Source organism: Pantherophis guttatus, chromosome 2, assembly GCF_059756535.1.
Source record: "Pantherophis guttatus breed Tessera chromosome 2, ASM5975653v1, whole genome shotgun sequence".
Classification (NCBI taxonomy): Eukaryota; Metazoa; Chordata; class Lepidosauria; order Squamata; family Colubridae; genus Pantherophis; species Pantherophis guttatus.
In genome coordinates this window covers 224,195,383-224,222,260 of record NC_142064.1, presented here as the reverse complement: position 1 = coordinate 224,222,260, position 26,878 = coordinate 224,195,383, and the positions used below count along the sequence as shown (strand labels likewise).

The following is a 26,878-nucleotide window of genomic DNA, read 5'->3' as shown; positions in this document are numbered from 1 at the left end:
CACCCTTTACCGGTCTGAAACAGCATTTTACTCCTGCCATTGCCGTGAGAGGGCAATGAGGTCCTACGTGTCCCATTGGAATTCTATTGAAGTCCGGCATTCACTCCTTCTGACTGTGATAACATCAAATTGTCCCCTGGCTATTGGCCATGGATTATCACCTCCCCTTGATGTCCAGATGTACTCAGTGAATGACCTTCGTGCCCTGCGAGATTCCCCACTCTCGCAGGTTTGGCCCTCTTCGTTATCGAGGGCCTATCTTGATGACGGTCGTTGGAGCCCCGAGAGATGGCATGTGGCAAAGAAGAGTTTGAGGGGTTTTTTAAGTGGGTTTCTTAGTGGGTTTTTAACAAAAATTTTAAGGGGTTTGGGGGGGATTAGGGTGGGTTCTGGGGGAAATCCACCAGGTTCAAGACCACCAGGGCTGCGACACTAGGGACGTAGAACCAGAGGTCGGGGAGGGAGTTGGAGTTCGATTTAAAGAGGGCTGTTCCATTAGTATAGTGAGTGGGAGGGGCAGATATGGTGGAAGCTGGGGACCACATCATGTTCGGGGAATGCGCACTCGCTATGTCAGAGCGATTGCACACTCCGGTCCCCAATGCTTTCCTCGTTCCCCAGGCTGTCCAGATTCTCAGAGCCAGAGCCTTCGGCTGATGTTATGCAATGCCAGGTCCGTTGTTAATAAAGCCCCCCCATTCACGATCTTATTCAGGAGGGGGAGGCGGACCTAGCGGGCATTACGGAGACCTGGTTGGGCCAGGAGGGGGGAGTTCCCCTTGTGTATATATGCCCACCAGGCTTCCGTGCATTTCATCAGCCGAGGGCTCAGGGCAGGGACGGGGGGGTGGCGGTTATTATAAAGGAAGGTCTGGATCCAAAGGAGACCACTGTTCCACAGATAGCCGGATGTGAGTCCCTCTTTGTGAAGTGGGGTCGTGGAGTACAGATGGGCTTGTTGGTCACGTACCTGGCTCCCTGCCACGTGGCAACGGCCCTGCCCGAGCTGCTTAACGTTATAGCCAAGGTGGCGGCGGATACCCCCAGACTTGCTATCATGGGGGATTTCAACCTGCCATCTATCGGTGAAACGTCTGAGGTGGCTCGAGAGTTCATGACTTCCATGATGGCCATGGACCTTACTCAGTTAATTCATGACCCCACTCACACAGGTGGACATACTCTGGACTTAGTTTTTGTCTCTGGTCAGTGGTTGAGTGGCCTTGATATAGGGGATATAGCCATCGAACCCTTGTCATGGTCTGACCACTCGCTCCTTCGACTGGACTTTCTAACTGCTGCACCTCGCCGCAGGGAGGCAGGACCGACCAGGTGGTTCCGCCCCAGGCGCCTGATGGACCCTGATAGGTTCCAGATGGAACTTGGGCTATTTCCTGAGACTCTGGCTCATGACTCGGCTGAAGACCTGGTGGCCGCCTGGGATAGTGCGGCTGCCGGGGCCTTGGACCGTGTCATGCCTTTGCGGCCTCTGACCCGGCACCGAACTCACCTAGCTCCTTGGTTCTCCCAGGAGCTTAGGGAGATGAAGCGCCAGAAAAGACGCCTGGAGAGTAGTTGGAGGACCAGCCGCTCCGAATCCGACCGAACACTGGTGAGGTCTCATATTAAGACCTACCTAGTGGCGATAAAAGCGGCAAAATCTAGCTATTTTGCCGCTCTTATCGCATCATCAGATAATCGCCCGGCCGCCCTGTTTAGGGTGACCCGCTCCCTCCTCCATCTGGAGGTGCGGGATGACCCCTTGCAGGGCCGAGCTGAGGATTTTGTGCAGTATCTGCATGACAAAATTGCTCAGATTCGGGAAGGGCTAGCCTCTGACTGGGTATGTCCGGACGGGATGAATGAGGCAGGTCTTGAGAGTGTTATCTGGGAGGAGTTCGATCCTGTGGCTCCCGAGGACATGGACAGGGTCCTGGGACGGCTGAACGCGACCACATGTTTATTGGACCCGTGTCCCTCCTGGTTGGTATTGGCTTCCCGGGAGGTGACACGAGGCTGGCTCCAGAAGATTGTTAACGCTTCTTTGAGTGAGGGGGTCCTGCCGGCCACTTTGAAAGAAGCGGTTGTGAGGCCCCTCCTCAAGAAGCCCTCTCTGGATCTGGCTGTTTTGGCTAACTATCGTCCAGTCTCCAACCTTCGCTTCATTGCGAAGGTTGTTGAGAGTGTGGTAGCACAGCAGCTTCCCCGGTACCTGGATGAAGCTGTCTATCTAGACCTGCTCCAGTCCGGCTTCTGGCCTGGGCACAGCACGGAAACGGCACTGGTCGCGTTGGTGGATGATCTCTGGAGGGCTCGGGATAGGGGTTGCTCCTCTATCCTGGTCCTGTTAGACCTCTCAGCGGCTTTTGATACCATCGACCATGGTATCATGTTGCACCGGTTGGAGGGGTTGGGGGTGGGAGGCACCGTTTTGCGGTGGTTCTCCTCCTACCTCTCTCACCGGTCGCAATCTGTGTTGACAGGGGGGCAGCGGTCGACCCCGAGGCACCTTGCTTGTGGGGTGCCACAAGGGTCAGTCCTCTCGCCCCTTCTGTTCAACATTTATGTAAAGCTGCTGGGTGAGATAATCCATGGCTTCTGGGTGGAGTTCCATCAGTACGCTGATGACACCCAGCTGTACATCTCCACACCAGGCCACCCCAACGATGCCCTTGAAGTGATGTCCCAGTGCCTGGAGGCTGTGCGGGCCTGGATGGGGAGAAACAGGCTCCGACTCAACCCCTCCAAGACCAAGTGGCTGTGGCTTCCGGTGTCCCAATATAGCCAGCTGACGCCATCGCTGGCTATTGGGGGAGAATTACTCGCCCCCACGGAGAGGGCTCATAACTTGGGCGTCCTCCTGGACGCATGGCTGTCTTTAGAAGATCATTTGACGGCCGTGGCCAGGGGGGCTTTTTATCAAGTTCGCCTGATACGCCAGTTACGCCCCTTTCTAGATCAGGACTCCCTACGCACAGTCACTCAGGCACTCGTCACTTCCCGCCTGGACTACTGCAACGCTCTCTACATGGGGCTCCCCCTGGGGTGCACCCGGAGGCTCCAGAACGCGGCCGCGCGGGGGATTATGGGGGCGACGAGGCGCTCCCATGTGACACCTCTCCTGCGCGAGCTGCACTGGCTCCCAGTGGTCTTCCGGGTGCGCTTCAAGGTGTTGGTGACCACCTTTAAAGCGCTCCATGGCTTAGGGCCAGGGTATTTATGAGACCGCCTTCTGCCACCAATAGCCTCCCACCGGCCAGTACGCTCACACAAAGTGGGCCTCCTCAGGGTGCCGTCCGCCAGACAATGTCGGCTGGCGACCCCCAGGGGGAGAGCCTTCTCTGTGGCGGCGCCCATCCTCTGGAACAACAAGATACGTACAATAACAGACCTCCGGATTTTTCGTCGGGCCCTGAAAACCTATTTATTTCAACTACCTGGGCTGGCTTGAGTTAAATTTTAAATTGATTTTAAATTGGGTTGTTTTAATTTACGGCCAAAATATTTAATTATTTTAAATTGCTTTTAAATTTTGTATGTTCTGTTTTTTACTCTGGCTGTTCACCGCCCTGAGTCCTATTGGAGAAGGGCGGTATAGAAATGGAAACAAATAAATAAATAAATAAATAAATATTTTCCATACTCTCTTGTCTTATTTCTTATTTCATTTCAGCAAACAAGAGTATCTTTCCCTTCTGGATTTCATTTATTCAGAATGTTGCACAAGTTTTCACCAGACTCATTTTTGGTTCTTTCCATTTTCATCATTCCTTGGAGTATAAGATGGAACTAGTACTAACCTGTGTTTTACAACTCTCATACCTATCCACACTAACCTAAATGACACTAATCCATACTTACTGGCATATATTTTGGCCTTTCTGTTCATAATTAAACCTGTATCTTCATTTCCCTCCACATATCTATCAACTCAACTCCACACTTAAAAATCTTTGTTAGATTTTTCCCTCTTTCATAATTTCATAGATGTGCAACATTTCTATTTTCCTCTTTCTGTTTCTACCCCAAACTAGGAACTCAACTGCTTTCTTTCACATAAATATATTTTCTCAAAAATGTTGTTGAGGATTGCCTTAACTAAAAACTCTAGCCTCTTCAATAATAACTTGGTTCCTTTTAATTCTTTATTGTTCCCTTGATCCAATGCTGGATTTTAGCAGTGAGATTTAAATCACACTAAAGGAGAGTCAGCTACAATTTCAGAGATAAATTATATTGTCTCAAACATTGAATATAAGCATTGGGTGTCTCAAACATTTATTGAGACAATAAAAACAAATTAAGCCAAAGTAATAAAATAACTGACCATAAATTCAGGTGAAATTATTCTCATAAAGGTATTACTAATACCAGGGAAGATTCTGGAAAAGATAATCAAACAACGAATCACCAAACACCTAGAAGCAAACCAAGTAATAACCAAAAGCCAACATGGGTTTGTCAAAAACAGATCATGCCAGACTAATCTTATTGCATTTTTTTACAAAGTGACAAAATTAATGGACCAGAGGAATGCTGTCAATATAATTTACTTGGACTTTAGTAAAGCATTCGATAAAGTAGACCATAACCTACTACTAGATAAAGTAGAAAAATGTGGGTTAGACAGCATCACCACCAGATAGATTCGTAACTGGCTGACCATCTGCACGGAATGGGTAGTCCTCAATGGAACTGCATCTACATGGAAGGAAGTATGCAGTGGAGTACCCCAGGGCTCTGTTTTAGGCCCAGTGCTCTTCAACATCTTCATCAATGACTTGGACGAGGGGATAGATGGGGAACTCATCAAATTTGCAGATGACACCAAGCTGGCAGGAATAGCCAACACTCCAGAAGATAGGCTCAAGATACAGAAGGATCTTGACAGACTTGAACATTGGGCGCTATCTAACAAAATGAAATTCAACAGTGAAAAAAGCAAGGTTCTACATTTAGGGAAGAAAAACAAAATGCACAGGTACAGTATATGTGGTACCTTGCTCAATAGTAGTAACTGTGAGAGGAATCGGAGTTCTAGTGGACAACCATTTAGATATGTCCCAGCAGTGTGCAGCAGCTGCCAAAAAAGCCAACACAGTTCTGGGCTGCATAAACAGAGGGATAGAATCAAGATCACGAGAAGTGTTAATACCACTTTATAATGCCTTGGTAAGGTCACACTTGGAATATTGCATTCAGTTTTGGTCGTCACAATGTAAAAAAGATGTTGAGACTCTAGAAAGAGTGCAGAGAAGAGCAACAAAGATGATTAGGAGACTGGAGGCTAAAACATATGAAGAACGGTTGCAGGAACTGGATATGTCTAGTTTGATGAAGAGAAGAACTAGGGGAGACATGACAACAGTGTTCCAATATCTCAGGGGTTGCCACAAAGAAGAAGGAGTCAAACTATTCTTCAAAGCACCTAAGGGTAGAACAAGAAGCAATGGGTGGAAACTAATCAAGGAGAGAAGCAATTTAGAACTAAGGAGAAATTTCCTGACAGTTAGAACAATTAATAAGTGGAACAACTTGCCTACAGAAGTTGTGAATGCCCCAACACTGGAAATTTTTAAGAAGATGTTGGATAACCATTTGTCTGAAGTGGTGTAGGGTTTCCTGCCTGGGCAGGGGGTTGGACCAGAAGACCTCCAAGGTCCCTTCCAACTCTGTTATTCTATTCTATTCTGTTCTGTTCTGTTCTGTTCTGTTCTGTTCTATATGCACTATAGTCAAATGGACAATTATTTTTTTCTAAGTAATTTCCATGTATCAGGACAAAGGGAATATGCTATTTTCATATATTATATATGATATCATATATTATATATTTTGCTTGTAGTGGATTATATTAGTGTGGCAGTACTGTAGAGTAGCTATTTGATTTCTGAGGCACTCATTTAATCCTTCCTTTTGAGATTTCATTATTCCCTCATGCTTCCTTGAATATGAAAACATGCTGTTTATGGTATTATTATGAAAGATGTTACACTTGGAATGAATTCTCTCTACCTTATATTTTTGTCAAGTAAAATGTAAGCAATTATTTTGGATTCTGGATTGACCTCTGTGATCTACTTTTTTGAGATATTAAAATACACAATATGCTACTGTAAACTGAAACAACAACCATAATTTAGAGGATGATTGTTAAATGATAATAGTGGAAAGGCTGGGTTGTCGTTGTTTTTATCATTCAGATGGTTGCAGTCAAAGCTATCCCTTATTTATTTAAATATGTTTCATGAAATGGTTAATTTTGATTAATTATCTGAATTGGTCTGACTTGATTTTATGCCATGTAGAACTTGTCTGCCTTGCCCTGCTTACAAGGGCAAGGACTTTTGCAAAATCCAAACTCTTGGTTGCTTCTGCCTATTCCCAAGAGAAGATGTTGCTTAACTTTATGACCCTAGGAAGAGAAGTGTGTGATATTATTGCATTGTCATGTAATATCATCTACATTTTTGTCCTACATTAGTAATAACAAATCTTGATGAGGGCCATATGCCTACAAGACAAATGTGTATTGGGATTAATGTGGACAGGGGATAAAAGTGTATAAGACCATTTATACTTTCTCTTTCTGGCACTTCCCCCCCCCCCCTTTTTTTTTTAATTTAACAGCTCATTTCTCTGATAACTTCTGCCCACTCCCCCTTTTTTTTTTCATTCTTCTAGAGCAGACTGTGACAATATAGTTTGTTCCTGCTGCAAATATTCATGAATATATGATATATTTTGAAAGAATGGATAATAATAATAATAATAATAATAATAATAATAATAATAATAATAATAATAATAATAATTTTATTTCTATACCGCCCTTCTCCCGAAGGACTCAGGGCGGTGTACAGCCTATTTAAAAACACAAGACCAACATCAATTTAAAATTTTAAATTATTAAATAAATTTGTACAAATTGGAATAGATACAGATATAGAATTATGGGTGGATAAGCCACAAAACCAAAATATCATAAAACTAAATATTATGGTCCAAGAATTGTTACCAATCACAATTACATTCTGCAACAGCTTTACTTTTTAAATACAAAATTATTCTAGACAGGAAGACAAACATTCATAATTTAGTTAGCCATTCTTCCAAAATGGAATTAAAGGACTCATCCCAAAAATATGTATAAAATCTAATATACAATACCAATTCAGTTAATTTTTGAAGGCATATATATTATAGTAATATTTAATCAAAATATTCTCAGAGGGCAATGGGATTGCAACTTTCAACATTTGATCCAGTCTACAGTGAATAATTTTTCAATACTGTTGGTCTTTACAGAATTATCACCACATATAAAAGAAACTAGCCCACGAGTATCAAACTCGTGGTGTCATGTTGCCGTCATGTGATGTTTTGTGACATTTTTCCCATTCGTGGAGCTGGGGTAGGTGTGGCCTGAGTATGATGCATCTGGCCTGCGGGCTGCCAGTTTGACACTCCTGATCTAACTTCTTGTTTATATTTACAACACTTTTTTCAGAAAAATAATTAGTCATTTTAGCAATTAAGCCTAGGATAATATACCAACAATATAACATCTTATACAGATTCTAAATAAATTGTTCAAAGTAAATTTGATATTCTTCAATTGAAATTCCCATTATTTCATCTACATAACTATATTAATATTCTACATCCATTTAATCATAAAGCCTTTGATTTTTTTCGGATTTTGAGTCACTTCACTAATAAGTTACAAATCATGGCTGACAAATAATTAGTACTATGTGTTATAACATTTTCAGTTTTGGTCAACCTACTCAGTATTCTCCCTTGTTTCTGTAATCCTTTTGTTATTGTGCTACTTATTTGAAAATACTGAAACCAATTAAATGTAGAAAGCACTGTATATTAACATGATCAAGAGATTTTAACCTTTCTCCCATTATCAATAAAATTTTATAATCTAAACAAATAATTATCTCTCCATCTCTCTCTCAAGGCAAATTTCTTAATGCCTTCATTTTTATAAAGAAAATAGAGAAAAGTCCATATTTATCGTTTTCCTGTATTCATCCCAAACATTCAGTAGGTTACTTATTAATGCATAATTTCATTAGGTTGCTCCTGTATGTTAACTCAAATGAATCTGTGAAGTCTTTCTGGAAGACCTATCACTTCTATGGAAGTAAAAGCTTTCCAGGGAAATATAATCCATTCTGAGATCCATGTTAAACAGCTAACATGATAATACAGTCAGAAATTTGGAGTCACCTCCTTCTCTTGAATCCCACAAGTTTTTCAATTTAACATTAAAAAACGTTTGCTGGAATTGGGTGACATGATAACAGTGTTCCGATATCTCAGGGGCTGCCACAAAGAAGAGGGAGTCAAGCTATTCTCCAAAGCACCTGAGGGTAGAACAAGAAGTAATGGATAGAAACTAATCAAGAAGCGAAGCAACCTAGAACTAAGAAGAAATTTCCTGTCAGTTAGAACAACCAATCAGTGGAACAACTTTCCTCCAGAATCTGTGAATGGTCCAACACTGGAAGTTTTAGAGAAGAGATTAAATAACCATTTGTCTGAAATGGTATAGGGTTTCCTGCCTGAGCAGGGGGTTGGACTAGAAGACCTCCAAGGCCCCTTCCAACTCTGCTATGGCCAATAAAGAATTCTATTCTATTCTATTCTATTCTATTCTATTCTATTCTATTCTATTCTATTCTATTCTATTCTATTCTATTCCTATTCTATTCTATTTTATTCTATTCTATTCAGCTTTTTATTGAACCACATATATTCATTACTTGCCTGTGCAAAATATTTAACATCTTTTTCACAAAAAATATTTGAGTTATTTGAAAGTTTAATCTTAGTAGGGTAATCATTTTGACAGCACCAATTTTCCCTGACCAAGACAAATTTAATTTTTTCTATCCAGAAATGTCTGTTAATATGCTTTTTCAGGATGTTAATTATTCTTAAATAAATCTTTATTTTTAGCTAAAATTCCCTAAATATTTGACCTTCTAAATGGAAATATTAAAGTCTTTGTTTGATACTTATAGTTTTTATCCTGTCAAATTCCAAATCAACACCTGAGTTTTGTCTTTATTAATGTGGTAACCAGACAGCAAACTCTCTGTGTGTGCGTGGGTGTCTGTCTGTCTGTCTGTCTGTCTGTCTGTCTGTCTGTGTATTCCATCAACAATGTTAAAGAGTCCCCAGGCTGAGTACTTGTAAGTATAACATCATCAATAAATATGATTTAAGCAAAGCATGGGTTTATATTAGTAAAGATGAGTTTAAATTACATAAATAACGGCATACAAAAATGTTACGCAAAGTCTCCATTAATTCAGGCTCGGATTCTGTTCTACATACAGTACACTAAAGTTGTATTAGCTATTGCTATTATAGTTATTGAATTCTTTGTAATGTGGTATTTAATGAATGGAAAGATTATCACATGAAAACCAGTCCTTTTATAGTACAAATCCTCCTGTCAATACCTTTAAAAATTAGGACATTTATTAAAATTTCTAATTATCCAAATAATATTTTTGCAGCACTATTTGGAATTATTTGGACTGTCAAGCAACTTAGTGTATTTCCTGTACTGGATCAAAACATAGTGCATGTTTTTGATAGTTATGGAATATAAAGTATTAAAGCCGTGCATTTTACAACACATTTGGAAGACAAGCATTTCTTTTGGACAACTTCATGGTTCTTTATTATCATTTGAAGCTTTAAAACAAGAGAAAATAAAATGCACAGGGCTCTTTTATGGATAGAGAACAACGTGAAGGGAATTGAATTAAAATACATACCAACTAGGCTATTTTGAATTAAAGACGCACAGCATGTCAGAGGCAGTTAGCATCTTGCCATTTTTAAATTTTGTTCAGTTTGCTTATTCTGTGGAGAACATTTAAATCTCTGGAAAGGCAAAATGAAGGCTCAGCAGGCTGGTAAGGACACTTGCATCGGAATCCCATTAATTCACTGGAAAAAAAATCTGGCTAGAAATCACTTATTTTTAACATCGCTGGAATGCCCTTGGGGAACGGAATGGTGGGCTCAGCTTGAAAATCTGGCTAGAAATGTCACAACAGATAATTTCTGAGTGGCAATAGAGAGGGGGAAACCAACTTTTTTCCAGAGTCAGTCCTTCAACTAGGTCAGGGTTTAAGCTAAAGTTTTGCCTTTTGAAGTGAACAAAAAATAAAATGCCAGTAACTGCTGTTTTAAGTTCTAGTTAGGAACCATATTTTATCAATGCTGAGTTCAGGCTTTAAGAAATGGTGCAGTCAGATTCCTTTAATTAAAACAGTGGCAGGAATATCCAAAGCAGATTGCTGTTTTGGAAAGTACTGAGACATCTGGTAGCACAGGATGTTTTTCCAATCAGAAAAAAAAAACAACAACCAGGGTTTTGCAAATCACTTGACAAGGCAAACCATGTCTTAAAAATACTCAATATATAAAAAACAATGTCAATTTTTTTTTTGATTGATTAGGATATCCCCATCTTCTGAGGTATATGACCCAACCAGGGATTGTGTGGTGAAATAAATCATCTACCTCATTGGACATAAGGAAATGGATAGACGCAACCACATGAATAGAATAGAATTTTAATATTATATATATTATATATAATTATATATTAATATTATAAAGATTAGCTGGGAAAGTGTAATAAAAATAGGAGTCTTGGTAGTACAGTGGTTTAATGCACCCTGTTATTAACACAGCTGCCTGCAATTTCTGCAGGTTCGAATCTTACCAGGCTCAAGGTTGACTCTGCCTTCCATCCTTTCTAAGGTAGGTTAAATGAGGACCCAGTTTGTGGGGGCAATAAGCTGGCTTTGTATAAATATACAAAAGTATGAAGGCTATTGCTTAACGCATTGTAAGCCGCCCTGAGTCTCCGGAGAAGGGCGGCATATAAATCAAATTAAAAAAAAAATGAACATAACATTTCACTACAAAAAAATAAAACATATGTTTTTAGCCATTTTTCCACTTTATTTAGAGATCCATTAAACTCTGGACACTATCTTCTTCTACTTTTTCTTTTATGTACACTGAGAGCATATGCACCAAGACAAGTTCCTTGTGTGTCCAATCACACTTGGCCAATAAAAAAAATCTAATCTAATCTAATCTAATCTATTCTATTCTATTCTATTCTATTCTATTCTATTCTATTCTATTCTATTCTATTCTATTCTATTCTTAGTCTATAGACAAAAATATATATCTTTACACAGAGTTTTAAGATCCTTGTTTTAATTCTTTTGCATTCTAAAATACACCGTCATAATGGGAGAACAATACCACTACAAAGGAATCAATTCATATTATGGTTACTAAAAGCTTTGCATTACAAGTTTATTTTTTTTTTTATGACGAACAATAATAAATTCAAATCTTAGCATGTGGGCAAAGTTACAGATAAATTCCAAGAACACTTTACATCCATTAAAGCCCTTTGAGTTATCCTAAAAACTCTTTAAAGATACACAGACTTCAATATCAGTACCCTAGGAAAGGTCAGATAAAAACAATAGAGTCAGGCCAAAATTTGTATGCATCAGCATTTAGAAGTCCATTACATACTTCAATTTTTAGTAGCAATATGGGAAGAATTTTAATGTTAATTAATAAAATGATATTTAAGGCAGTCCAGACTGTTAAAGCTAACAAGACAAAATTGTTAGGAAATGCTTCCTACATAGTAATTCTCTAAAGTGGTCAAGCCCATAAAATGGTGGCTGCCATAACAGAGATGAGAAATCTATCCATGCAAATTCTGATGTTTCTTCTCTAAGAAGACATCTTTGAGAAGACATCTTAAACATCTCTTGGCATTCGGCCAAGATAATGGCACCATAGACTAAGAACAAATATTTTAAAGTGTCATCTTTGCAATAAAGTACATATGAAGTATGGAACATAAAGAATGGTGGCTTGGTAAATGCCTCCCAGGTGACATAGGTAAAAAATTGGTATTGTCAAGAGTAATCACAACTAACACACTATCAGGCATTGATATTTTTTTATATAAAAAGAGCATAAATTAATGATTTATTGTGGTAGAGTTTGATAAAAACATTTTCTAAGTGAAAGCTAAGAAACATTTAAGACAAGAATGCTGATTAGGGAACCTGAATAGAAGAATAGCCTGGAAACCAATTTACTGGGAGATATCACCTGTCCTAGAGAAAGTTAAAATATTGAAAGTCCCTTTATCCATAAAGCACTGCCTAACTCAAGGGTCCATTGATGTAGTGTAGACTATAGCTGAAATACCTAAAGATGATGCAAGCTCATAAGCAGGCTGGATAGTCAGGAATCTTGTCTAAAAGGAGAAAGATAAGAAGGAAATACATGCTTAAGGAAACAAAGGAAAAATGTCACCTAAATCAGACAAAAGAAGCTTGAACACATGAGAAATCCTTCCCCAAATCCCATCAACAACTACCAAACTTGTAAATCAGCAAGGCGAGTGTAGTTTTCAACAAAGCAAGGACTTTGGGGGACAAAATGGTCCTGAAGACCACCCACTCGTTATGTCATCTTTGGATTGGCTTCCATCCCTCTGGCTAGTACCTGTCAGCCCAGTTGGGAACTCAAGTAAGTGTGAATGAGCATGCATGTATGTCAGTGGGTGGGTGTAACCAGTAAAGTTTTGCTGTTATTTTAAATCCACTGGATCTCTGTGTATTCAATGTTCAGTTGAAAGTGATTTGAGTGTGTGGCTATTTCCAGAGCTATGAGTTTGCGAGTGAATGACCAGAAGCCAAACCTGGGTGCATGTGCATGTAACAGTCTTACCGTCCAAGTCTCCCCCTAACTTTACATCATTAAAGTATAGAACTTATCAATTCTGTATATTCTAATTTGCATAACTTGTACAGAGAAGTTTCATCCCTACCCTGCTTTTAAGCTTTTGCTTTTGAACTCCCTATCATAAATAACATTTTGTGCTTCAATGAAATCTGTCTGATCCTCATTAAGAACCATAGGGGGAAATTCCTCCTACACACCCTTTAGCAAAAACTAACCTATCAACTTGGAAAGCAGAACCATCTACATGAAAATAAAAAAGAAATAAATTATTTCAATAAATAATTTTGCAGAGGATTCTTAACGTATGAAAAATGTGCAGGTGACAGTTTTACATCTTTTTCAGTTAACAGGATATTCAGGATGTTCAGTTAACATCCTGGAGCAGAGGATGTTCTAAATTGTTGCTTAAGCAAAGTAATGGACTGAATGAAGGTGAATAAGTGAAGTTCAATTCATACAAGTTGGGTCTGCTGTTTGTGGAGAGATTGGCTCATTTGTTCAATCTGTCTTGAAGAATCCGGTGCATGGCTTGGAGATGCTTTGAATCCATCATTGTCACAAAAGGCTCAGGTGGCCTTAGTGGTTAAAAGCAAAGGACACCTTTTATCAGTTACTTTAGGCTGATATATCAGCTGTCAGCTTATCAGAACAGGGTTAGTCAAATGCCAGTTAATCAGTCAAATGTCAGTTATTTGCTCTCTGAAAACCAGTGAGTTCTATTATTATAGAACACTGTATGTAGAACACTGCATTTGAAAATTATTCATAAACTTCAGAGCTGCTGGGTTACTCGGAGAGATCGCCTAATATGCCAGTGTTTCAGGAACTGCTGTACTTCACATCTGTTTGAGGGCCAATTTAAAATTTTGCTATTGACCTCCAAGTGGCATGGGCTCAAATATCTACACACATACACAGATATCACACACATCCTTGTGTGTGATATCTGATCTGAGTGGAACTTCTCTTGCTTTCTTAGTCTATCAAAAGGCTAAATAACCTCCAGTGAACACTGAAAGGTATAGGCAACCTAGTTCAACCCCATCTTAGTGCAGGAAAGCAGAATTTGATTATATTAAACTGATAAAGAAACATTACTCGTAAAGTTCAAACACCAATCATTCTGTAATTTAAATTTGTTGATCCGGATTTCTAGGGGGGAAAGGTACAGCATAATATATATTTGAAGAGTAACATTTTTCTCCCTGTTTCCTCCGGGTTAAGAATACACTTTTCATAAGATTTTGTTTATACCTATGACCATCCCCTCTGGCCTGCCAGAATTCAATTCTCTTCATGGTATAGGAAATAATTGAGGGCATGTGAGCACGTGTTTCTGTGTGTGGAACCTCGGGGTCAGTATGATGAAGTGAATTTTAAAACTCATCTGAGGCCTTTTGCCTCTGTGACTACCAAGTCACAGAGCACAGACTACCAAGATTTCTGCTGTCAAGCATGGCACTTGGCTACATGACCCAGCAGAATGATACTGCACAAAGTGAAGACAACAATGGAGCCTGGAAACAGCAACATCCCAGAAGTTGTTACTGAAATCTTTGCAAAGTTCTGCATGAAAAAGTGAATCAACTGTGCTCTACATTTGTGGTCCATTAGATGGTTTATAATATAGCTACAGAAACACCAGGTCTCTGGTGTTCAGCAACAGAAAAGCCAATGAAGAACTTATGCCTGCAGTTTCATAACTGCTGGATGAATGCAGCAACCATTTCCATTTTGAGCAGGCTAGTATTTTACTATTGGACATGCCTCATATATTAAAGAGGCAGTTTATGTCCTTTCAGGCAGCACCATATTTTCAGTTTATCTGTCAATGAATGTCAGTGCATACAAAAAAACCTCAGAAATGCTTGGGAAATATGAATCTCTGCTTTAGGGAATTAAACAGGGACCCATCTTCAGCTCTTTATCCTTTACAATTAGAAGCACAATGAGGATTAGATTGACCTCTGCAAATAAACAAGCAGGAGAAACTAAATAAATACAGCTGCTTGTGGCCTCTTTACTTGTTCCCTTGTGAGAGAGGTATTTGGAGTCATAAACTCCTTTAATAATATTATTGCCAGAGCAATTGTCCACATGGAGGGTGGAAGAAAGAATCACCACAAAAAACCCAACTGGGAATCTAGGAAAAGTTAACAGTGTACTAGAATAATAATGCTACATTATATACATGGCAATGATACAGCCTATTCAAATCAAATGTAGGTATCCTTTATCTGATGCTTTAAACAAAAATATCGTAGTGACTCAAATCAATTTCAATGTAAATTATTTTGCTTAATTTTTAATGCTCTCCAAATGAACCTATTCTGTAAATAAACTGTCTACCTAAACTTCCAATCTGGTCAAGATTTTCAGATATTTTAAGGGATTTACAGCATTCAGGACTAAGAAAATTTTTTTTTCATTGTTGGAGGTGGAGAATAGAGATGGTTAAGATGACCCTATCGGATGCCTTTCTGTGAATTGTTGACTCTTTTGTAAGCCAAGTGTCAAAGTAGATATTCTGAGGCAATTGCCAGCTTGCAAAATACACTTAAGCAGCTTAGTGATCAATTAAAACTGTGCTACTGTACAGTTTCAGTTCAGCTGTGTTAATTCCTCACACAAGAGAGTGCAGCCAATAAATCTATGGTTTGTTCAGGGCATTATGCAATACTTGAAAGGATCCCTGGTTTGCAAAATGTACTAAACAAACCATGGATAGAGCTGCCCATAGTTTGCTATCTATTCCCATTCAAGGAAAACAGCAAGCATATTGCTGTTTTATCCTTACCCTGCTAAACAACTAATTTCCACAACACTGTCAAATTATTTACTAAGACTGTATTACTATTATTCTTCTCATCCTTCCTAGTACCTATCTCTTCCCACTTATGACTATAACCATGTTGCTTGTATCTTTACAATTTATATTATTTTGTTTCCTAGTATGATTTGATTGCTTATTAGTAACTTATGACTATCACTAAGTGTTGTATTTTATGATTCTTGATGAATGTATTTTATTTTTCTTTATGTACACTGAGAGCATATGCACCAAAGATAAATTCCTTGTGTGTCCAGTCACACTTGGCCAATAAAGAATTCTATCCTATCCTATCCTATCCTATCCTATCCTATCCTATCCTATCCTATCCTATCCTATCCTATCCTATTCTATTCTATTCTATTCTATTCTATTCTATTGCTAAGTATTTCTATAGCTTAACATGAGTCATGAATTTGGTCAAAATGACAGTTGCTGTCTGCAGTTCTGCTTAAATGGCCCCAAAAGGAAGCTGAAATGCTGGTAATGGAGCATGATTACCTGTTTTCCTCCCCCTGGGACTTATTTTATACAAATATACATATGCACAGTATAGGTACGTGAAACAGGAATTAAGTGAAAGGAGATAGTGTTTTATACTAGACCACGGAGCTGTTTCACTAGAAGATGCTCAGGAGTTAATTAAAAAATCAGACAGCTATGCTGGGTGAAACAAGGAGAAGGAGGAGATCTGTCACAAATCATTAATCAGTCTGAAGATCTTGAGGAGTGTTAAACTTCAATATCAGCATACAAGGTGTTTGAAAGCTGAATACAGAAATTCAAACAGAGTCCACAATAGTACTATGGAGAGACAGAAGTATAACTCAAATGACAGAATGGCTGTCCATAAGAGAGCTCAGCTTCTTTACAAAGTATATGCAGCAAGTTTCACCCCTGTTCAACTTAGTTCCCAGTCCAGAGGAAGGTTAGTTCCCAGTCCAGGAAGGAAGTCAGCATGTCCTCTTTAAAAAATCTGTGAAAATATTATGCAAGGAATAGCAATATGTGAAAAACCTGTCTCCATTTATGGTCACTCTATATACAAGTGTAAATAAAACTGATCACAGAAATGCCATCGCTTTCCAATGATTTCCCTCAATAAAACCAAATTTTGGGTAAACAGTGCTGTAAACAATTTTCTGTAAACATTAAAGGAAATGGCATTTTTGAATGGCTCAGGTTCAATATATTTTCACTGTGAAAACTGTTTTGATGCAAAGAAAACCATAAGCATTAGGGAATATATATCACATACAATTTGTTTCATCAACTGGCCCTGAGAAGGTCTGGTGAACTACATTTACATTTACATCTACACAGTAATATATAAAACACACACACACAAACAGGCTGTGTTTATAATGCTTCTTTTTATCCAAATACTTACAGGTAAGTTGTGACAATGAGGTTATCACAGAAGTGTAATTGAGAATTTTTCAGATAGATACATCAGCGTTTCCAAAGCTCCGGTTTCTTTAGCCATAGTACTATTTTTTTAAAAAAAAAAAATTGCAGAATAAAAGAAATTATAAAAACTTTTGGAATAAATTCTTAATCTCCAGGGCTAGTCTTCTGAGTAATCTTGAGTATAATGTTGACTGACACAATCTCTGTGACTAAGTTGTGGCAAGAATTTCTTGATTTCCATGTCAAGCCTTTAGCTGTTAGCAGATCTTAACAGGATTCCCAGAATTATCTTTAACCAGATTTATTGTAAAGGAAAATAAAATTATGTTACAAAAATGCTGGCAATTGGATGTGTTTATTTTAGTTTTCAATTTATCTCTAAATTTGTTAGGGCAGAGATTTCTTGTTTCTCTTGCTAACCATTCATTGATACATTGAAGAGTTGGCTATCTGTATTTCTGAAAAAGGAAGAATGTGCAGATATTCTGCACTTGTAATATTGTAATAGTCAAACACTAGCAGGAAAAATTGTAGGTGGCATGAGATTTTAAAGCTTATAAATTTATTTATATATTCTCTGTTTTACTAAAACAGTTATGCAAAAGCTTTGACTGACTAAAGTCCTGATCCATGAGAAATTGTGAGAAATTTCTTAAAACTGACTCCATCTTAATAACTCACTGTAACTTTGGCTGGCAACTTATTGTTACAGTTCTGAAGATTCTGTTTTTAACCTAAACTACCATTAAAAAAAAACCTTTCTAAAATCCATGTTTCACTTGTTTCCTGGCTTTTCCAGCAAGAGCTTGACATGGTAGGTGATGGAGATCAGTTACTAAGAGTCCATATGGTGACAAGCCTAGAAGAAGAGAGCCAATTTGGTGTAGTAGTTAAACCAGGAGACTGTGAGTTCTAGTCCCCTTAAGCATGAAATATTGGCTGAGTGATTTCTTTCTCTCAGTCCAACTCATCTCACAGGATTCTTGTGGGGAAAATAGGAGGAAGAAGGAACATTATGTATATTTTCTATCTTGGGTTGTGCATGAGTGATGATGATGATGATGATGATGATGATGATGATGATGATGATGATGATGAAATGGTGGTTGTTACATTAGCCAGGAAACTACAATGCTAATGTAGTGTAGTTATTTGGCTGCCAATTTACTAGCTCTGTTGTGATACATGCTCACATGCTTCCCAAGATGCGCCACAGGAGGGCTAGCTTCACACCAGAAGGAAAGACGCATGGCTCTTCCTGCAGCATCATCAAAGGCCTCTTTCCTCCACCAGAGCCGCCTTGAAAACAGGCATCACAACTGGGAAGGTTCAGAGCCAGAAGGAATCTGACCACCTGCATAAAGCACCAGCTTGCCTCCCCACTGAAGTGGTATCTATTTCGTATAGAACATGCTTTCAAATTGCTAGATGGGCAGACGTTCAGGCAAGTGATGGGAGCTCACCCTGCCACTCAGTGCCAGGGCTCAAACCTGCTGAAGCAAAGACCATCCCCAGCATTGTTAAGCCACTGAGCTTCTGCCCCTCAGTTGTACATGAAAAAAGGCAGGATAAAAATCGGTGATTGCAAAAAAGGTAATCAAACAGCAAAGAATTGTTAAGATTAAAACAGGAAGAAAAAAATGAAGAGAGGTGCACAATTAATATGAAAGTGAATGATCAGTAGGACAAAGTCTGAAAGGTTTCATAATGTAGAGAGAATGAATGAAAATTAAACTACAAAATTAATAGGAAAGAAGAGTGAAAGAATGGAGAGGAAGGGAAAGGTTCTTGCTGGATTTAGCTAAGGAGATTGTCAGTGTTCCAAGTAATGCACCCATAGAAAACAAACTTGGAGGCGCTCGGGTTCCTCAAAAACAGTTTATTGGATACATCATATTGGCACAAACTGGTGAAAGCCGACTCTGAGATTTCCCATGGCTTTCACCTAATTAAAAGTTTTCCCTTCCCCCCAAATCACTGGTCACACTGTCCAATCCAGGTGCTGGCCGGTTGCTGGGTTACTTGCTCCTCCTCTGGCCAGCCACCTGTGAGAATGTCCTTGGTTCCCACAGGAAAACTTTATTGTTTGGGCTACAAAACCCCATCTAACTATTTCCCCCCCTCCCACTGCTATGTGGCAACCCTGAAGCCTCCAAGATGGCTCCAGTCAGATTCACTTTAGAGTTGACAAAACAAACGGTGTGAAAAGCTATGTATGGTGCAGGTAATAGACAAGGTGGAAGCCAGGCAATAAGTACAGACAATTACGGTAAATTGTGTTGGTATTAATTACTTTTAGCTATATTTCCTATTTTCATTTACCTTTTAGTTTATTTTTTATTTTGTTTTTGCACTCTGAATAACATTGGTAACCCTAAACAGAATAGCACACAAGTTCAATATGTGCACTTTTCTTTCTTGTTTGAATGTCACAAATTTGCACAAAATGCAGTTGTGGAAATTATACAAGCATGCAAAAGTCTGAACAATTTGCATAGTTCAATAGAACAGCAGACTTAGGCTCCAGCTATATAATTTGAACTTCAAAAGCTTTTATTGAACTGTATTATTAGTGAGAAATTATCTATTTTTTTAGTGCACAAATTGGATATACAATTGCATGCAATAAATTAGCTATAGATATTGTGGCCAAGCCAAGATGAAATGCTAGGAAGAAAAAAGTGGCTGCAAGTGAAATGAAGTTATATGCCTTTTCACTCTTCCTGTATTTGCAAGGTTTGGAGGTAGGGAGCATTTCCCAGAAGAGGGACTCTATTTGGAGCTATATGCCATTGAACAAAGTACAGTTTAGCATTTTCCAGGTAGCATTACAAATTATAACTCCAACTCAGCAATGTCTAATATTGTAGAGAAGGAAAGTGATATTTATTTCTTTAAAGAAAAAAACCCCTAGTTTGGTATGAATTCCATTTTTAAGAGAAAAGAGAGAGTGAAGGACAAAAAGAAAATCAGACAGAACATTATCTTTGCAGTACTTGCACTTTGATGGACTTCTTGCCTCCTTGCCCAAAGCAAAGGAAAGCAAAGCTGGCAGTGGCTATTTCCAGGATCCCTAGGTGACAACAAGGGAAAACTGAAAAGTATGAAAAAAAAAATTCTGAAAAAAGGAAAAGAAGTTATACATTTGCATTCTTCTAGGTATGAGTATGTGAAAGAGAATTTAAAAAAAGAAAATAGAACTGATCAGGGTCCTACTACTTGTTGAAATGGATTCCCATCTTGATGTTTGCCTGATTTCCCCCCTACCTAAAAGCTGAGTAATAGTCCCTATCTATTTTGGTCCCTATTTATCTATCTATTTTGGATAGGCCAAAATATTCTTTTCCTCTTTAACATTCAACAGTTTTTAGTATTTCTATGTTGTCAGGAAATCACCCAAGAATATTTTTGACTGTAGTCAACTGGCCACTCCAAGTGCAGCAAACAGATACCCATATGGTTATTTACAAAGACATTGGTATTCTTCATATGTTCGTTGTTAGGATATTTATTTTTAAACAGAACAATTTAATAAGCAACTTTTTAGTAAACTTTAAGTTATTTAGTAATATATTAAAAAGTTCCATTAAAAACATGGAAGAAATTTAAAGTGAAAAAAGGAGGACCATGTTTTGAAATCGCTTAAATAAGAGAAGGCAAAGAAGAGATGACAGCAGTCTTAAAATACTTGAAGGACTGTTACAGGAAAGAGAATGTCTGAGGTTAAGACAATAAGCAGTCGGTAGAAGCTTTACAGAGGGAAATCCAAACTCAAAATAAGGATTTTTTTTTTGACCCAGAAAGATATTTAGCAATGTGACAGCCTGCCTTCTGAAGTCATCAACTCAAGGCTTTCAAGCAAAGGTTGAGTAGCCACTTTTCTGCAGTGATAGGAGAATTCCAGTTGTATGCAGGATATTCAACTAGAAGGGCATTCTTCTGAATGCTTCAAGATTCTATACACTATGTTCTATATATTTTGAAAGGACTCGTTTTATTAAGACAGATGGCATGGAAGATGCCAAGAAAAGAAAACCTTAGGATGAAAAGGTGAAGCCAGCCGAGACTTCTTGAAAAGGGAGTTAAGGACAGGGCAGTCTCAAATAACATTAACAAGGAAGAAAAATAGGAGATATCTGAAGGAGCCAATGCAGTTGAACAGAAGGTTCTGTATGACATTCTCATTACAAGCTGTTAAAGTCTGGATGGCACTACACTAAGGTCATTTCACAAAGGACTGGCTAACTACATTCAAAGAGTCAATATTAATGGCTTTAAACTGATCTGCCGAACACTAAACAGTGCAGTCCCACGAGGATCTGCCCTGGGGTGATATAATTCAATATTGTTATTAATGGTTTGGATAATGGGGCTGAGCAAAATTGCAGATGACAAAAGACTGAAATATTTGGCCACTACTAGGGAAATAGAATGGGATTTCAATCTAATTTGGACTGGTTGGAAGATTCGGCGGAGAGGAACAAGATGTCTTTCAAAGTGTGGGGAGGAGGAAATGTAAGGTATTACATTTAGGGAGGAAAGCTATATGGCACATGCAAGAATGTGAACTTCACCTCATTGGGATCTATGGAGATTCTCAGTCATCCAGGTCATGATTGACCCAAAGAGCTGAAGAGGTTTCATGAATGAGAAGCGAAATATCTTCAAAGAAAAACCAGAAAGTCCAGTTGCCTCTTGAAAAAGCACCTTTGGGATACCTCATTGGAGAAGGATTTGCATGTGGTCATTGGCAACAAGCTGAATTGAACCTTCTGTGTGAGCCAAGCACTTTAAGGATTGGGCCAGTTCTGGACTGCATTAGGAACAGCACTGCATCAAAGACATGTGAGTGTCAGCGTTCCAAACTATGATTTCCCAAGCGCTGACATGAATGAGTAGGAAAGCGCCTGTCAGAAATAGTAGCTTGACTTTTCACCTAGTTCTTTCCCCCCGGCAGATAACGTCACCTAGGTGATGAGAGGAGGGGGGAATTCCTGTGACTTGTAGTAACTGAAATGAAAGATGGACTTGGAAGGTGGCCAATGAGACACTGAGATTTGAGGAATGGAAAGGGAGGGGTTTGGGATCGGAGGATCAGTTTCAGCTGCAAATGAGTTCAGGACTGGATCGTTATTCTTCAAATAAATAAGAGATTTCATCAAAGACTTTGTGTTTGAGAATGAAATTTATTTGAGATAACATCGGAACCTGACAGTGAGGTCCCTTCTATTCTGCAGTGATGAGACAGGAATACTATGTACAATCCTACATACATTTCCAGAATGATATTCACAGGTTCTGGTAGGATGGAGAATGAAGACAAAGATGATACAGGGACGAGGACATGCCCTACAAGGACAAACTGAAAAAAGGTTAAGATGTTGCATTAATATCTTAATGAGGAGACATGAAATTTAGGAATTATTTTCCACTGCAACAAAAACTAGGAGCAGAAATAACTTCAGCTACCTAAATATTAGGGGGAAACCCCCCATCATTACAGTTAATATCAAAAAAAAAACAGTCCACCATGAAAGTTTTCCATATCGTGAGGTTTTTAAGCAGGGGCGGACAGGCACCTCTTGAGGACAGTTTATTTGGCTTTACTCCACATTGCCGATTGGATTTAATGATTTTTGTAGTGCCTTCCAATCACAATACAATGATTCTTCACTAGGTATGGCAAAATTAGAGAGGTTTTGTTATTTACCTTAGGTACAAGTATTTCCTTTTTTGGTATCCAAGAAACAAATTAAATAAAATTCTGATTCCTGCCGCTTTTCAATCAGCAGGAGAGAAAATACTGGGGAAAGATTGCAGCATCAAGTTTCTATCCTAATTGCCTACAAACTGTGGTACACTCCTGATAAATCTTGCAGTCAATAAACTACAGATAATTCAAAAAGCCACAATAGACTCAACCCCTCCTACAGCTGCACTATTATCCCAGCTTTTATTTAGACCTAAAAGCATCAATTTATGAGCTCTTGTCTGAAATTCTGCAGAGATGTAAAGCTACTTCCCCAAAACATAAAAATCCCCATAGAAAACGGCAAAATTACATTCTTTTTCTCAAAACAAATACACAAGATGAGTCCAATATGTATCCAATTCACACACCTCCATGAGTTTAGAATAATTAAACAGAATCATATACAGCAGTGGTGAAATCCAAATTTTTTTACTACCGGTTCTGTGGGCGTGGCTTGGTGGGCATGGTGTGGCTTGGTGGGCGTGGCAGGGGAAGGATACTGCAAAATCCCCATTCCCTCTCCACTCCAGGGGAAGGATACTGCAAAATCCCCATTCCCTCCCCACTCCTGGGGGAAGGATATTGCAAAATCTCCATTCCCACCGCACTCTGGGGCAGGAAATTTCTGCTACCGGTTCTCTGAACTGCTCAAAATTTCCACTACCGGTTCTCCAGAACCTGTCAGAACCTGCTGGATTTCACCCCTGATACACAGGTAGTCCTCAACTTACAACAGTTAATTTAGTGACCGTTCAAAGTCACAATGGCACTGAAAAATGTGACTTATGACTGTTTTTCACAGTTACAACCTTTATAGCATCCCCATGGTCATGTGATCAAAATTCACATGCTTGGCAACTGGTTCATATTTATCATGGTTGCTGTGTCCTGGGGTCATGTGATCACCTTTTGCGACCTTCTGACAAGCAAATCAATGGGGAAACCATATTCACTTAACAACTGGGTTACTAATTTATCAACTGCAATAATTCACTTAACAACTGTGATAAACTGCAATAACTGCAATAATTCACTTAATAACAAGAAACATAAAATGAGGCAAAACTCACTTAACAAATGTCTCACTTAACAACAGAAATATTGGGGGCCAATTGTAGTCGCAAGTCAAGGACTATCTGTAGATCTCATCTCCAAACATTCATTACATCAGTTTAGCTTAATTCCTTATCCAGTTGACTAAACTAGATGGAAACATATAACTATAGTTAGCTGATATTGAAACGTTAAACAGAATCAGACTGTTCCCTGCTTATATGGGAAAACACCAAATCCCAGAATTGTTAACTGAATGGGAAATAAAAATTAAATTAAATTATAGAACAAGGCACTAAGAAATCACTTGTTATATTGTTACCAAAAGAACTTTCTGTGTGAATGAAGATATAACCTTTGCCCTTGGCTTGCAAATAATGCATTTTATAGAAGATAACAGAAGCCTAAACATAAGCACTAGAACCAAAAGAAAAATAATACCGCCACTCCTTTCTTTGACCAGAAGACTGGAGTGTCAACTTTCTATCTCAGTCTCTCAGATAGTGCTCAGCTTCCTTTGGCAAAGCCATTTAAACCAGGAATCATTATCTAAGTTTGCTTGCTTCCATGTTGTCTTTCTCACAAACATGTAGTTAGTTCTATTTTTCATCACTGATAAAATATTCAAACAACAGTATCCAACACCATTAAATAGATGCTCTGAGGATTTCTGAGCTCTACCTCAACTGAATAAAAATAAAGGCAGTCTTGTCTTCCTGATGAGAGCAATTAAATTGCTTTCGTACAGAAAGCCACAAACTTAACAGAAACAACTGATAAAATTGCATTTGGAGCTTGGTCCCAAACAGAAGCCTTGCCTCTACTTTTCCTCTATCCCTCTTTTCTCCATCTTCTTGGCAGAATTTGCTGCTCTTACTCAAGCTTATTTTTCAATAAACAATGGTTCAGAAAACTTGCTACAAAAAGTTTATATTGTATATTTTTTTGCTTCCTGTCCAATTCTGAATCTCATGGTCTTTTGAGTCTTTTCTGCTGAGCCTATATCTTATTCCATAATTACCTGCGCAGCAGAAGTTTTAGTGAAAGAGAAGCAGAAACAGATTTTATTGCCATTTTGGTGTCCCCTGTAGCAAATCAATGTAAAGTAGCCATTAATATAACATCCTTTTTCACTAATTATGTGAAAAGACTTCCACCAGCTTTTATGTACATAGAAGTCCTTGTGAACTAGCCAACTTAAGGAGTTAAGATTTTTTTAAAAAAAAAAACCTTCAGGTTAATAGGATTTTTCAGTGCCCTCTGCTGTTACCAGTCGCTCAGCTTTCAATTTACTCTATAATACTGTCAGGTTGAAGCTTTGGCTGGCAGCTTCCCAGCCTCTTTCTCATGTGGATTGGAGCAGCAGTCTGCAAATATGTGGAAGTTTAATGCAATCTGTCTTCTTTGGTAATCACATTCCTTCTGCGCTATGTGCTATAAAGATGTATTGGTAAATGTATCTGCTAAAAATATACTTTCCCCCTGCTTCTGCCCACCCCATACAAGTCTGATTTACAGGAGGCAGGAGGAAAGACTACATCTACAGAAGTCTGGCAAGGGACAAGGCAAGTTCCGTGGAGAGCTGCTTAGAGAAAACAACTGTGCCGTGGCGATTCAGGACTTGCCATATTTTAATGCAAGATTGGGGGAAATGGGAGGGGGGGTGAAATTACACATTTTGCAAGCTGGAGATCTCAAAAGGTACCAGAGAAAAGCCTTTCCCCTAGTAGCTTTAACCTTGCTGATTTGCAGATATATAAAGATCTTCCTGGTAAACAGGAAAAAGAAAAACCCACCAGGACTTACAACAACATTTGAGCTAATATACTTTGACAATTTTCCCATCTCCTTCTGACAAAGCTTCTTCTGGGACCTAGTTGGCAGTTTGTTTCATGTTATACTTAAATCAGACACAGGGCTTCTTCTTCACCATATTAATAGAAATGAAAAGGGCTCTCTTCTCGTACCCTCCCCCTTTCACATAAAAACACATCCCCAATGAAATCACCTCAGCCGCAAAGCCTTGCCTGCAAGCACATGTCCCTCATTTGTAAATCGGAAGCCCCCTGATCCATGACAGACGCAGAGGAAATGCTTGGTCAGCCAAGTATCCCATGCTAAATGCAGTGATGCTTCTTTTGCACACAGGAAATTTCACAGAATGTTTGAAATCCTTCATAAATCCTGGATTACTGTAGTGTTTATAAGGAGATATATTCTATGATCCCAGCCTGTGCATTAAAAAGTATTCAGAATAGGGTCAATTTCAGGCTAATCCATTACAGGTTACCAAATTGATTTTGGAGAAAATGAGAGATTGTCTTAGCTACAACATGACCCAAAATACTAGATTCTATGGGGTCATGGGCTCTCCTGATATAAGAGGCATATATTTTATAGCATATACATTTTGATCTGCATATCCTTATTGTGTAAATGCAAATCAGAAGGGTTACTTTGTGATTCATTGATATAAGCAGTGTAAAGACATTCATATTGTTGTCCAAATAGTGTGAAATGTGTGCCTTTTCAGTTTTAGGGGAGAAAAAATCTGACCTGATCTTTAAAGAATATGGTTTGCAAAGACTTTACTTGTAAAGTTCTTGAATGGCAAGAACTTTCTGAAATTTCATTCTCATGGAAGTAATGGAGCCGTTCATTCTTTAAGTTAAACTGTTTGAGGTTCCTTGGTTGAAAATGTTTTGGTGATGATGTATCGTTTCGTCTACTTAAAGGTTACCAACCTGACAGTTTTAGTAGCATATAGATCTTTTGCTAGATAATGTTTGAACTTATGCATTATTAAGAACAGGTTTTATAATATGTATTGGCAGATTTCAAATCTCTGAGAATTAATCTATTAGACAAAGTTTCATTTAAATTGATAAATAATATTGATAAAATTAAATAGTACTAATAAAAATTAATAAAACAAAATGGATAAAATAGTATCATTTTATATCATCATAATACTAGGGAAATAGGATTTAGATATATAA

General features: G+C 38.6%; 1 protein-coding gene across 3 annotated transcripts in view; it reads right to left on the bottom strand.

The window, feature by feature from the left end:
• CHCHD6 (coiled-coil-helix-coiled-coil-helix domain containing 6) overlaps window positions 1-26,878 on the bottom strand; it is a 247,209-nt gene that overhangs the window by 39,825 nt on the left and 180,506 nt on the right. Inside the window, exon 8 of one of the 3 annotated variants that reach the window (XM_034431530.3) lies at window positions 16,021-16,640. The exons of the other annotated variants lie outside the window; for them this stretch is intronic. Coding sequence (XP_034287421.1) covers window positions 16,632-16,640 — 9 coding nt within the window. The 3' untranslated portion in view covers window positions 16,021-16,631. Of the gene's footprint in view, window positions 1-16,020; window positions 16,641-26,878 lie in introns of those variants that run through there. 3 annotated transcript variants of the gene reach the window in all.